A 13,999-nucleotide genomic window follows, 5' to 3' on the forward strand; every position below is an offset into this window, starting at 1 on the left:
ATAAATAATTTAATAAAATACTCAAAATATTTGTATAAATCCCTTTCAAAAACAAAATATCATCAAAAAGGTGTTTATTCACGTCTCATATTTTCCTTCTTGACTTTTTCTTTATATCTCATGATAATTTTCAATCACATCGAATATAAAGAAAAATCTCATTGGTTCCCCTAAGATCGAGCCGTTACTGAACTTGATCCATGGAATCTCACTACACACCTTCCTGAAGTCATTGTGCCAAAATTAACATAGCTATTCGTATAGTTTAAAAATAATTTTAGTGGTAATTTTTATTATTTTTAATTAAAATAATATTTTATTTTGATAAAAAAAAGTCTGTATTTAATATTGCTGCAAACTATTAAAATAATATTTTAATTTTGATTTAAAATATTATAAAAATTAAGAAATAATACTTAAATTATATCCTATAATTAAATAAATTTGGGAAATTAAAATAGAAAATATGAGAAGGAGATTGAAATAAGTTTACTTCCTTATTAAATTTTTTCAAATAGAACTTTATTGAGTAATTGTTAATTCAAAGCAATGGAAAATATAATTTGTTCAAGGGAAAGATCTTCTTTCATTAACATAGTTAAATAAGAGAAAGATTAAGATAGAACACTACAAATGATACAAGTTTAGAAGCTTTAGGATTATGTTTAATCCTTAATCAACTAGTTAAAAGTTTTACTAAAATGTATTTCATAAATGTAAAATGCATCATTTCTTAAGTACTCTTACACTGGTATCCATAAACTCTATAAATTAAAGTATTTTTCACCTAAGTCTTTTCACATTCAGGTATCACTTTTCCAAGTAGAAGAAATATAATTTTAAGATCATCAAAATATTTACATACACAAAAGCTTAATGATTAGTAAAGATTGTTAAAATCTAATTTAAGTTGTTAGTTTACTAGAAAAGCTTGTACCTTCTACATGAGTGGATGTCTATCATGTAAAATTATTGAATTTATCCTTGTGCTAGTACATTTAGGACAAAAAAATAAATTTGCTTTATAAAAAGAGTGTGTAAAACCCTTGATAAGAGATGCTAAGAGGTAACTCTCAATTCTTATTTAAAACTAAAGTTTCTTTTTAAAAGAGTTTTATTCGGATATTTATAATATATAAACTGAAATTTTAAAAGGCTTTAGTAACGATGAAGCCCACTAACAATAATTTATGTAAAAATCTTAAAATATTTTAATAACCAATTCCAAGAACAATAATAAAATATAAAACTCTGAAAACTTAATTAATAATATGGTTCAACTAATTAACTTAAAACATAATAAATCACTTAATTAAAATATACAATTTTGACCCAAAATAAGAATTGAATTAATATAAATTAAATTAAGCTTTAATCTTTAATTAAAATACAAAATCTAGACTTTGGTTTCTTCTCTTTCACCTTCTGCCTTGAACATAGTTATCATCTATGATATAGGGCTTCTCCTTTTCTTCTCTTTTTCTACCTTCAAATCCTTGTAAGAGATTCATCCCTTTATATATTTCCTTTTTTATCTTTATTTCTTGTTAGTTCTTGTCACTTTATAATTTCATAAGTCCCCATGAATGTTAATGACATTCACATATCTATTAAATATAAGTGTTTTTTTTAAATAAATTATTAAAGCAACTATTTTATATCTGTAAAAGTAACTTTTGAATTTTTTCTTTTATTTCTTTGCCAAAAAATTTCATAGTGTATAGAATAATTAGAAATGTATTTGTGTTTTTACTAAAAGATAATTTTTTGTTCTCCAAGAAAGATCTTACTCTTTAGTCAATGTTTGTGGATCATTTATAGATAAAAGCAGTCGATATCTTATTTAAATAGTTAGTTAATAGAGAAAAAATTGCAAATGCACCAAATTGTATCAAATAATAAAGTAAGAGAAGAGTATTGTTCTACAATTCGAAGCAACTATCAAAGTTAAATCATTTGACAAACTTTTTAGATAACCATTTAAAAAATATTAATACTTAGTTGAATTTTACATGATTATCGAATGATTTTGCTAAATGTTTCAATTTTAACTTAAGATATAAAAGAATTTAAGGTATTACCTGATAGAAGAAGGACTAAGCAATAAACTCATGAACTGACAATATAAACAAAACATCAATTGCTCTCACTTAGTAACAATCTATAGGAGAAGAATATTTAAGAAGCTTGATCATTAACTAAAGAAAGAGCATTAAAAAAAATCATTCTTCTTTGATAAAAAATAAAAGTACCTTTATGGTCATTTTACATGTTAAACACATTTTTGACAAAAAAAAAATTAAAAATTATTTTTATCAATGTAGAAGCACTTATTCGATAAAAAGATTATTTAAAAAAGGTATATTTTATGTTCAACAAATATCTGTATATCTTTTAGTATTCACTGTGGCATATAACTCTATAAAATGAAGATTATAACTAACATAGAATGCAAGACGCTACATGATACGTTGCCATTTGAAATTTTTTTGTAGAACTTTGTTGTTTAACTTTCTTGAAAATTTTTACACAATCTTTCAAAGTTTCATCGTTGTAATTTTCGTAAGTGTAGCTTGAAAATATAGTTAAACAATACTTGGGATTGAGTCTAAAATTAAAAGACTTGTGTAAAAATACATGAAAAGTGAAACATTTTAAGTATAAAAGTATTTCATAATAAAAATCTTATATGTTCTTAAAGACTAAACATAATTCTGAAGTTTTCGGATGAATAAGAATAAATGACATTTATTATTTTCAAAATATTTGTTTATTAGCACTAACAAAAAGATCTTAAATTGAAAGTAATTTTTTTTAAAATATCTTTTCTATTTAGTTGAATTTTTCGTTTGATACTTAAAATGATGGTTATTTAAGAAAGTTGAATTTACAAGGAATTTAGAAGGAAAGAAAACTATATTAAACTCTATTCTATCTCTCTCTCTCTCTCTCTCTCTTTTTTCACTTTCAAATTTTATTTAAATTTTAATTTTTTTTATATATCAAAATTTTGTAACGTGTATCATTTTAACTCAATTATTATTGTTGTTTTAAGTTTTTCTTTTTGCTTGTATTGCTACACGTGATTTTGTTAAAGAATTTGCCGATGTATAGTGTTATATGAGAATATTACCAAATTATATGCAAAGAAAGGGCTCTCTGCCAAACAATATTCCACCATATATAACATCCACTCTTGTTTAAATAACAGTTGTAGCCTAACAGTCCACAAACCTCCTTTGATACTGTTGACATTTACAGCATGGAATGATTTTTATTATTGTTTTTATATTTATCATTTTCATATATATTATTTACACGTATATTTAAGAAAGTATTAAATTAAATGTTTGTTCCTTAAAATTTCATAACTTTCTTATTTAATTTTTATTTTAAGCTTTTAAAAAAAATTAGTCATTCATAATAACATTTTTAAGCAAATCATCTTGCATTTTTTTTTCTCAATTGATCCTTCTAAATATTATAAAATTTTTCATCCAATCTCTCTCAATATCATGGGTTTTTTTTTTAGTGAATTTTAGTAAATACTATAAATTTTTCATTTAGTCTTCTTAAAATGATGAAGTGAATAAAACGATTATAATATATACAAAGATCGAATGAAAGAAAAAACATTAAAAACATTTTATAACCAAAAATATGTTACAATAGAATCAATAAAAAATAATAACAGAACGAAATATTTTTAAAAGACAAAAAAGTTAATTAAGCCTGTAAAAAAAAAACAAACAAACAAGAGTTAGTAAGGTAATCGAAGTGAAGCATAACATACCGGCTATTTGATTTCCGAATTTTATTTTATTTCTACTTTTTATTGCTTTGAATAATTTAAAAATATATTTTATTTTATTTTCATTTTTATTTATACGAAAAATAATAAAAGTATAAGAAATTGTATTCTTTTCTTCATTTATTGTAAATGTTTTTAAAATAAAAATGTCGTGAAATTTTGATAATTATTAATAAAAGTAAAAAACAAAAAACGTTTCTTACAGTAAAGATATCTTAACATGCTATGCATAAGCTTTAGTAAAGTGTGATACGGTATAAATGAAAAATTCAACAGTTTGCGCTCCGAAAAAAAGAAAAAAGAAAACTAATTTTGCATAAGAAAGCATATTTATTTCATGTTATTATCATAACAAGAAATAATATATCATTACCTGTACCAACTGATTTTCTCAATTAATTATAATTTAGTTATAATATTTGTTAATAATTTTTATAGAATATGATCTGATCTGATCTGATGTATTTCTAGTAAATCTAATAGCAGTAGGTCAAATAAAGTTTTAGAGAATGTTACGATTGAGCTGTACACGAAATTGAGATGATCTACGTATAAAGAAGTGACTGCTATAGGGTAATGATAAGAAATAAATCACATTCTTCATTGAGCTTAATAACTGGTTATAAGCATGGTATGGTAACATAACTTGACCGTCGAAGATTTAATGTTATTATAATAATTGGCGTGATTCATAGTTGTGATTTTCAACAGTGTGTATTATGTATCTTATCACATTTTTTTTATATTTTTTAATTTCTCTTTTTGGGTATAAAAACGATGGAAAATTAATGTATAATTGACATTTTTCTTACAATTTCCTTACCGCACATAACTTCTAATTTTGGTTTAAAATTTTTCTATTGAAAGTCTGATTATTTTTTTCCATTCTACTCCATATTTTGCTTTTAAAAAAAAAAAAATCCTTGATCTTTTTATTTTATAATTTTTTGGTGATGCACTGTTTCACAAAGCTGTTTCAGGCATCAAGGCACAAAATGAAAATGAGCAAAATCGTCAAAAGAAGAAACTCAGATAATGGGAAAACTGAAAACTTGCAAGCAAAGGATGCTTAATCGATAAGCTGAAGGGGAATAGGGAAAATAAAAAGGAACAAAAAAGAGAGGAAAAAAAAAGGAAGAAAGAAAAAAGATGCTTGAGGTAAAAAACAAACCGAAAATCATATGCAATGGAACAAGGGCGCAGTGCCAGGTGGCCATCGCATGGACAAAACAGAGTCTTAAATTTGATTTAATTTAATAAATAATATTTTAGATATTAAACAGATTTTATAATAAATAAAAAATATATAATTTTGGGTGGGCCCAGTGAACAGTGGTGTGCTTCAACCGCTAAGCAAAGGAGGGATGAGTGAGTGAGGGAGCAACTCGGTCAGTCACGTCGTGGTGCCGAGTCACTCGTTTTCAAACTTTTCTGTTGCAATGCAAATCACCTTCACACCTCACCCCAAGTGTTTAACACCTTCCAAATCTTTTTCAATCCTATCATAGGCTTCTAGCCTCTACCCAATTTCATCATTTTTCAAATAAAATACGGTCAAATCAAAATGATATATGATTATATTTTGGTTTATTTAAATTCAAAATGATTAACATATATTTAAAAATACATGTGATATGTGAAAAATTAAAATTTAAAAGCATTTAAATAAAAATACTTTAATGATAATAAAGTATTAAAATATCAAATCATGTTTATACATTTTTAAATTAAAAATTAAATACAATCAAAAAATAAAATTTTAATAATAATTTATAAATATTTTTAACTTAAATTAATTTAAAAAATCCTTTACAAAGATAAATTATAAATAATATTATTTAATTTAATATAAAAGTTTAGACACAGAATGCCGAAAATATCTTATAAAAATAAAAATAAAAGAATATTAATTAGTTGGTAAGAATTTTTTTTATTATTTAGTAACTATTAATATTTTTAGGAAATCGTGATTGGCTATTTTTTTTATACAAGAAAACTAACAAATACTTAACAATAGCAAATCTTCATGATTACTTTACTATAAAATATAAAAATATTAGGTTCCCCCAGATGGCTGAAGCAAACATTAATTAGTTTTTTTTTTTCTTTTTTTACTTTTGTTATTAATTTTTCTTTTTATTTATTGTTTCATAGATTTTCACTTTTGTTTATTTGTCATAATAAAATTTTTAGATGAAAATAATATCAAATTACATTAATGTAACTTGTACAAACTCTTACACCAATGAAAATATTTTACTTGATCTACTTCGGGATTGAAAGTTACTTAATATAGATTACATTTACAAAATTTTATAATAATTTAAAATAATTTGATGTACAATTGAAATATATCAAATTTAATATATTATTTTTTAAAAAATATTAAAATTTATTTAATTATCAATTTATCAGAGTTAAAGTTTTACTATTTGATAAATAATAATGATAATAATTAATTATAATTTAATTTTTAAAATAAAGTATATATTTTATAAAAAAACAATTAATGTTATAAGAATTGATGTAATGTAGGGTATAAGTTTAACTTCTCTTTCAAGATAATATTAATCATAATTTTTTAATTATACCTGTATCAAGAAAATGGAAGAAGTAATAACAAATAAAATGTTAAGAGTAATAAATGTAAAAATATGTTAAAAGAACTACAAATAATTTTAAGAAAACAAACATATTAATTATATTTTTTAAACTAAATAAATATATATTATAAAAAAAGTGTAATTTTAACCTTCAACTTGGTTAGAGACAGCGGCTTGACTCCAATTGTTTTTACCGAAATTATATAAATTAAATAAAAAATATTTCAACTTAAAAAAAGTGAAGTTTATAATGATAAAAGAATTTGATTTTATTTCACTATTCAGTAATCAATAATGTATTTATTCCTGGAAAATCATGATTATCCAGAATGGATCCCAATTTCGTTTACCTTTTAAAGCAAAAACTTTTAAAAAAAATAAATGAAATAATAACTATTAATTAAAAATTCATAACTAAAATTTAACAAATTTATATATTATCATATATGTCTGTAGATTTTATATCAACTTAATTTTAAATTTTACTAATTAGAATTCTTCATTTTGCCTTTTAAACAATATATACCATCGCTTTTCAACCAATACATCAATTTTTATACAACTAAAAGCAAACATTCTAAATTAGTTCTGATTACAGTTTTTGTTATTATATATTTTTGTTCCTTTTATTCATCATTGCATAATTTTTCCTTTATTTATCATATTGAAATTTTAATACGAGGAATGGTTTAACTATACAAATTCTTATGTCATTGAATAATATTTTAACAAATTTACTGTTAAAATATAAGTTATCGTTGTATAAATTATATTTACAAAAAAAAATTAATTCAAAAATATTTCATATATCACTTAAACATCACTTATATTTGTAAAAAAATATATATAAAAATAGCAATAATTAAAGTGCTAGTTTATTAGTAATGAAATTATTTCAAACTTAACGTTAATAATTAAGATATAAAATAGTTATAATCAAATAACTAGATTATAAAAAATATATTTATTTAAAATATAAGTTTTTTAAATATTAATATAAAAATAGTTTAATTTGTTTGAATACAAATTTATCTTTGTACCATTCAAGATAATGGTAATTGTGACTTTCTTAGTCATATCATTATGAAGAAATAAAAATAATAATATATGTAATGTTAAAATAATAATAATATAAAGTTAAAAATATATTAAAAATATAAATAATAAATAAATATATTGATTACAATTTTAATTTATATACTATCACATTAAATATTTTAAATTAGTTTTAATAAAATAAATTTTAACATCAGTTTGAAATATTTCAATAATTGGTGGTGACATGTCTTAGTTGTTTTTAATAAGTTAAGAAAAAATATAATTAAAAAGTAAAAATGATTAAATAATAAAAAGTAGTTGTTTGATTTCACAGATTAATAATTAATATTTTTTATTTTTTTAAATTAAATGATTTTTTAAAATTAATAAAAATAATTATATAAAATTATTAAATTAATAAATATAAATATAAATATATATATATATATATATATATATATATATATATATATTAAATGAATACATATATTTATTTACGTTAATAATAAATTATGATTTTGTGAACATAAATATTATAATAAATACATAAAAAAAGAAAATTTAAATATAATATACAGGTATTTTTAATATTGTTTTTCTTTAAAATAATATTTTATTTCAATAATTTATACTAATTTTGATTAATAAATTATTGAATAATTTTTAATATTAATTAGAGAACACTATAAAAAATATAAATGATATGATATATAAATTTTATCTTATTATTATAACTTAATAATTATATATTTAATTTTTAAAATTATTTTATAATTAAAATTAAAGAATAAATATAGTATTTTTTTTATTAAAAATTAGACTAATATTGTTTTTAAAAAATATAATTAGTGAGAATGGATCCTAATTTCATTTACCTTTTAAAAAAATATAATATGAATTTATAATTATTAGTTACAAACCCATAAATAAATGTTAACAACTTTACATACTAATATATATATATATATATATATATATATGTTATACGAACATAATTTTTAATTTCATCAATAATTATAAAAATAAGCATGCAAATTATTTTTATATTATAAATCGAAATTTCCCTATTACATGCAATAATTTTTATTATTTTATTTGTAATAATAATTTTATGGTAATTCAATAATATTTTTACATTTTAAAATATAAATTATTATGTATTTTTACTTTCTTTTATCTCAAATATGAGTTTCTCGTGTACTTTTAAATTTTAATATCTATTTATTTTCATTCTCACACGCTTAGCAGAACAGTCCAGTGTTGCCCCACAGAAAGAGAGAAACCGAAACTAAAAACGGTAAAAAAGGAAAAGACCAAAACCCCACTACGACCCATCCCCCAATGCCCCACTATTCTGCATGGTTGGCGCGTGTAGGCACTCCCACCCAATCGCGCGTAACCCCAAAAGCACCGCCTCTCCATTTCTCTAGATATACACCCTCGTTCCCTCTCTCTCCCTCCCCAACTTCCAATTAATTAAATTAAAAAAAAAAAAACTCCCGAAACCGTTTCCCTGTGTCTTGAGACAACACTCCTCGGTGTACTTAAAGGGAACGCTCTGTTCTATCCAAACCCACTCAGATCTCTCCTTCAATACATACTACTTTCCCTCTCTTTTTCACATCGCTAACTTCCCAAACTCAAATTTAAATTCATATTCGGATCACTCTTTTTCCCCCATGGCTGACAACTTGGACGACGGCGAGTTTTGGCTGCCCCCTCAGTTCCTCACCGACGACGACGCCTCGTTTGACAACATCCACAACAACAGCCTCGCTGCTTTGAACGCCAAAAACGACGACGTTTTCGACTCCGTCTCGAGAACTCTGTTCCCCTATCTCAGTTCCCCGGTGGAGTCCGTGGTTGGCTCCAGCGAGACCGAGAGTGATGAGGAAGAACAACACATGGCCGAGTTGACTCGCCGACTCGCTCACTCCACTCTCGAACTCGATCTCGTCTCTCGTAACAACAACACCTTCGCTAGTGAAAAACCCAAGGTAACTTAAAAAAGGAAATAAATAAAGAAAAAAAGAGCACTAGTCCAAGTTCATTTCACTCACTTATTGTTTTTAATTTTGAAGGGTGTGTTTGGGTCTGGTTCGCCGCAATCAACGCTGAGCGCGTTGGGGAGCAGTGGAAAGGGTTCGAGTCCAAACGGTAGCGTTTCGCAGATGAACTCGCAGAGGGCGACGTGGGATCTCCTACGTGCGGCTGCAGGGGAAGTGGAGAGGATGCGGCTAAGCGACGAGCGTTGCGGTTATGGTTTTGTCCGTAACGCGCCAAAGCCCTCTACCGTTGTGACGACTCAACCCAACCCTGGCCTTGGATTAAGATTTTACCCCCAACAACAGCAGCAACAACAGTCGTTTTCTCACCAACAATTACAAATTGCACAAGTAAGCAACAACTATAACAATAACATCTTTTGGCTTTAACTTCACTTTTTTATTTTTGGTTCTTAATTTTTTATTGTCTGTTAGTTTGAGATGTTGAGGCAACAACAGATGGCGAAGCAGCAACAGCAGAGGCAAATGGTCCCCAACAGAGGAAGGAACATCAACAGGAACAACGTTAGGAGTAACAACACGGGCTTGTCTTCTTCTGCATGGCCATCTCTGCAACAGGGGAAGCAGCAATTTGGGTCTGGCATGAGGGCTGTTTTTCTTGGGAACCCTTCGGGGAAAAGGGAAAGCACCGGAACCGGGGTGTTCTTGCCTCGTTGTGTTGACAATACTAGCGAATCTCGGAAAAAGTCAGGTAAGAATTTAAGGTGTTTTTTTAATTTGTCAATAAATAAAATCTTCTTTTGATTTTTATAAAGTATATAATTGTTTTTAAAATTGTTTATGGGTGAAGTGTGTTCAACAGTGTTGGTTCCGGATAGAGTGGCACAGGCCTTGAATCTGAATCTGGAGGGCATGGTGGGTGGTCATTTTCAACAGCACTACCCTCGTTTCAATGGGGGCTCTAGTATGGAAAAGGGTAAAATGGGCTTGGCATTTTCCTTGTGTTTTTATATTAATTTCGTTTATTATTTTATTTTTGGGACAAGTTTATTGATTTATGAATTTTTAATTTGTTGGTCATGTGCAGGATCGGCGATTCCAAGGGTTCGGAGTAATAATAATTATGGTTTTTCTCAACAGAAGCGCAGCATAAGGCCGCATCCACAAGTGAACCATGAGATTCAGTTGCCTCAGGAATGGACTTATTGATCTATAGTTACTAGTTGGTCCTTTTTTAATATATTTTTAAGGGGAAGGCGTTAGAAGGTTTAGGGGTTTTTCAGTGTTTGGTGAAATGGATGATAGTTATAAATTTTTATTATTATTCTACAGGTGAATAGCAATATAGGGTAGGAGAAAGAAACAGGGATTTTGTTTGGTTTGGGAACAAATATAGGGGTCTTTTTGTTCTTCGGGACATCGCGTAGGTGAAGGGAGAAATAATTTGGGCGAGGGGTGGTTGTCTCTGTATAAAAGCTCTGTTGATGCAGCCAGCGGTAGCAGCAGAAGATGGCAGTGATATCAGTAACTTTTGTTCTTTCTGAAGGCTTGGGAAAAGCAAAGCGGTGGATGGGTGAAATTTTTGCCCCTCTCTTTTTTTTAGGGCATTGGATTTTGGATAAAATAAAAAAAAAGCTTGAAGAAGCAAGGCTGGCCCTGATTTGCTGAGGATTACAGCCTTTCATGTTTGTTGAATCACAGTGTAATCATTCGGGGGAATTATCACTTTACCATTAAGATCTGATTACAGCCTGTCCATCCCAATTACTATAAAAGTAATAATGGAATGAATTTTTATCTAATGATGTTTCTTTTTCCATTTATGGTGTTAATTCTTTTTCAAATTTTTACGATTCGCCGTCGCGACCCTCCCTGTGTAGGTATATTTTTATTAATGTATTTATTGTTGTCTTAAATTAATAATACAACAATCAGTATTATAAATTAAATTGGATAGGAAATGTTTTTGACTTGCTGGGGACGCCCCTTGCTAGTGTATAAACTAAAGTAGCTTTTGCTTACACCAAGTAGTGGTGGCAGCTGGATCTGTTCTATATTTTGTTTAGATTTTTGCTTTAACATTACATAGTTAATTTGCTTTTTACACTTTAATTTTTCACTTAGAATTAGCGCGAGGTTGTACTCTGTAAAGTTAATCTGCTTGCACTATAGCAAGATGCGGATAAAGCATTATTATTCATCTGTTGATACATTTTAACTAATTTTGTATTCTTCTACAAGTGAAACTTTTTTCCCTTAATAATTTATAAATCAATCTTAAGGAGTGGATTAAGAAAAGCAAGTCGTGGGAACGGATATATATTTTTATTGCCAGTTGCGACCTTGCTTTCTTGAGGTTTTAGTTAGGCCTTTACTTGATAGCGAAGATTTTTGCTTTTTTTTTTCTTTGATAACCGGGTTCGAACTTGAAGGACCTGCTCCTAAGCGGGGTCAGCTTTGACACGTGTAATACGCGAAGAGTGTTTTATTTTTTTTCCTTTGGTTACATGAGTGTTTTAATATACTTTTTTAGAAAATGTTAAATAGTTTTTTTTTTTTTTAATTTTTGGTAAAATATATTTTTATTTCCTTTGTTATGTTCATTTCCAAAATAAAAGCGTAGCTGTCTCTTTCCGCGTTGGCTCTATAGTTTTTATTTAAGGGAAATAATTTATTTAAATAGTTTTAAAAAATTAATTATTTTATTGTAAACAATTAGAAGCATTACAAATATTAATTACGCTACGCTACAATTACTACATGATATGGCGAGAGCTAAGAAAAGAACTTTATTTGGGGTTGGGAAGCGAGCATGGGTGGGGGCAGGCACGCGCGTGAAGGACGATGGTTGAAGGGTTCGATGCTTTGGTGGATGTGTGGGGGGTGAACGTGCTATGCGTAACGCCATGTCACGTTGGGTTATGTGTAAAGTGTATTTGACTCGGTCATCGCTGATACTGCGTGTGTGGGTCACTCGCTCTGCCCCAAACCACTATTCCTTCCTTCCGTTGGTGTTTGTGGCCCCCATTTCCCCTTTCGCCAACTCCCTCACATATCAGCATAAGGCCTGTTTTTATTGCCTTTTCCTTTTCTCCACTTCGAATTCAAGAATGGACAAAACTTAATTATAAGCTTTTAGGTATTTTTAGTATTATTTATTAATTATAATTTCATTTCAATAAAAATAAACATTCAATCTAATAAAACGGTTAAAAATACCATTTTTATTAAAAAATGAAAAAATACACTCAGTTTCATATGTTTTATTATATTTTGATATAGTTTTTAATAAAATGTTATTATTTAATAAGATCACATGATGTTTTAAAATCAACATGCTCGACTAATTTCTGCTAATAATTCGTAGCTTTATTTGTTCGAGGGTTGATTGCCCGTTTGAAGTTTGTTTCTTTCCATTGTTTTTGCAATTAAATTTCTTTTAACGTTAATTTTACTTCTCTTTTATACGTTTCCCCATGACTTGTTCTTTATTTTGAAAAGTGCAATTTCCCCATCCATGATTTTATACATGCTTTTATATTCACTACTCGTAAATTCTTCCACTCATTTAGGAAAAGTTTTGTATAACTGAGTTATAAATTATAATAAATGATTTTTCTTTAATTCTTTTGTTTTGGTTATAATAACCACGTATAAAAAAGTAATTACCGAGAAATTTAATGTACATGAGAATTTGAACGAATTGAAATTTGATTCACCCAATTTTAATGATTTATGTTAATTTGGCATGCTGAATAAGAAAGGCATATAATTTATGCTTCAGGAGATCAATAATACCGAAAACATTCGATGAAGTTTGTGTGGCATATGATTTGATAATGATAATGATGTTTAGAGCTGTATTTCATTTCTGTAGAACATTGTGCTGATCATGAAATGAAACATTAACATCTGAATATATGTAAATTGTCTTAATTTGGGTGAAGAAAGATTGACTTAATCTGGTGGTGTGAGGAGTGTGACTTCTGACTGAATCAAAGAAAGAAGAATCCCATGAAGGAATGTTCTGCCATTTAAAATCATCATCTCGTGTTTCATGAATTTCAAGGGCTCACGCTAAACACAACACAAAATATATCGATTAATTTATGTTTTTTTTTAATTTGTCTGAAGTCACTTATATTAATTCACCGAAAAAAGTTTACTGTACTCTTTAAAAATACGAATAAATTAATCTCTGTTTTTTCTTGCTTAATTTAGTAGAGATTAATTTTTAAATATTTATTAAGAATTTATTCTAAATACAATTTTTATAGAAAAAATATTTAAATTTCTATTTTAAAATATTTTTAAACATTTTTTGTTGATTAACAAAAGAGTTTCACGCGTGTGCTTAATTGACAGAAATTAATAAGACAGACTAATTTTTTATATGCTTAATTTATTAAAACGTGTATAGGGATAATTTTTTTTTAAGAAATATTATTATTTTTACTTTAATTCTTATTTTTTAAAATTTATATATAAAACAGCGAAACTTGCGTCAAAGAAAAGTAAATAAGCATTAAATATAAATCAAT

At 26.6% G+C, this 13,999-nt stretch overlaps 1 protein-coding gene across 2 annotated transcripts; it reads left to right on the forward strand.

Moving 5' to 3' along the window:
* The first annotated feature begins 8,921 nt into the window (after nt 1–8,921).
* On the forward strand, nt 8,922–11,253 carry LOC113850249. Of its 2 annotated transcripts, none has more exons than XM_027480706.1 (5): nt 8,922–9,449; nt 9,534–9,848; nt 9,933–10,209; nt 10,309–10,434; nt 10,546–11,253. In XM_027480706.1, the coding sequence occupies exons 1-5, from the start codon at nt 9,132–9,134 to the stop codon at nt 10,665–10,667; spliced, it is 1,158 nt and encodes a 385-aa protein (XP_027336507.1). In that variant the 5' UTR covers nt 8,922–9,131; the 3' UTR covers nt 10,668–11,253. The 2 variants fall into 2 exon arrangements, with proteins under 2 accessions (XP_027336507.1, XP_027336508.1); XM_027480707.1 differs by having other exon boundaries at nt 8,931–9,449; nt 10,321–10,434; nt 10,546–11,169.
* Nucleotides 11,254–13,999: the final 2,746 nt, after the last annotated feature.

Source organism: Abrus precatorius, unplaced genomic scaffold, assembly GCF_003935025.1.
Source record: "Abrus precatorius isolate BTA unplaced genomic scaffold, Abrus_2018 Scaffold9, whole genome shotgun sequence".
NCBI classification, from domain to species: Eukaryota; Viridiplantae; Streptophyta; class Magnoliopsida; order Fabales; family Fabaceae; genus Abrus; species Abrus precatorius.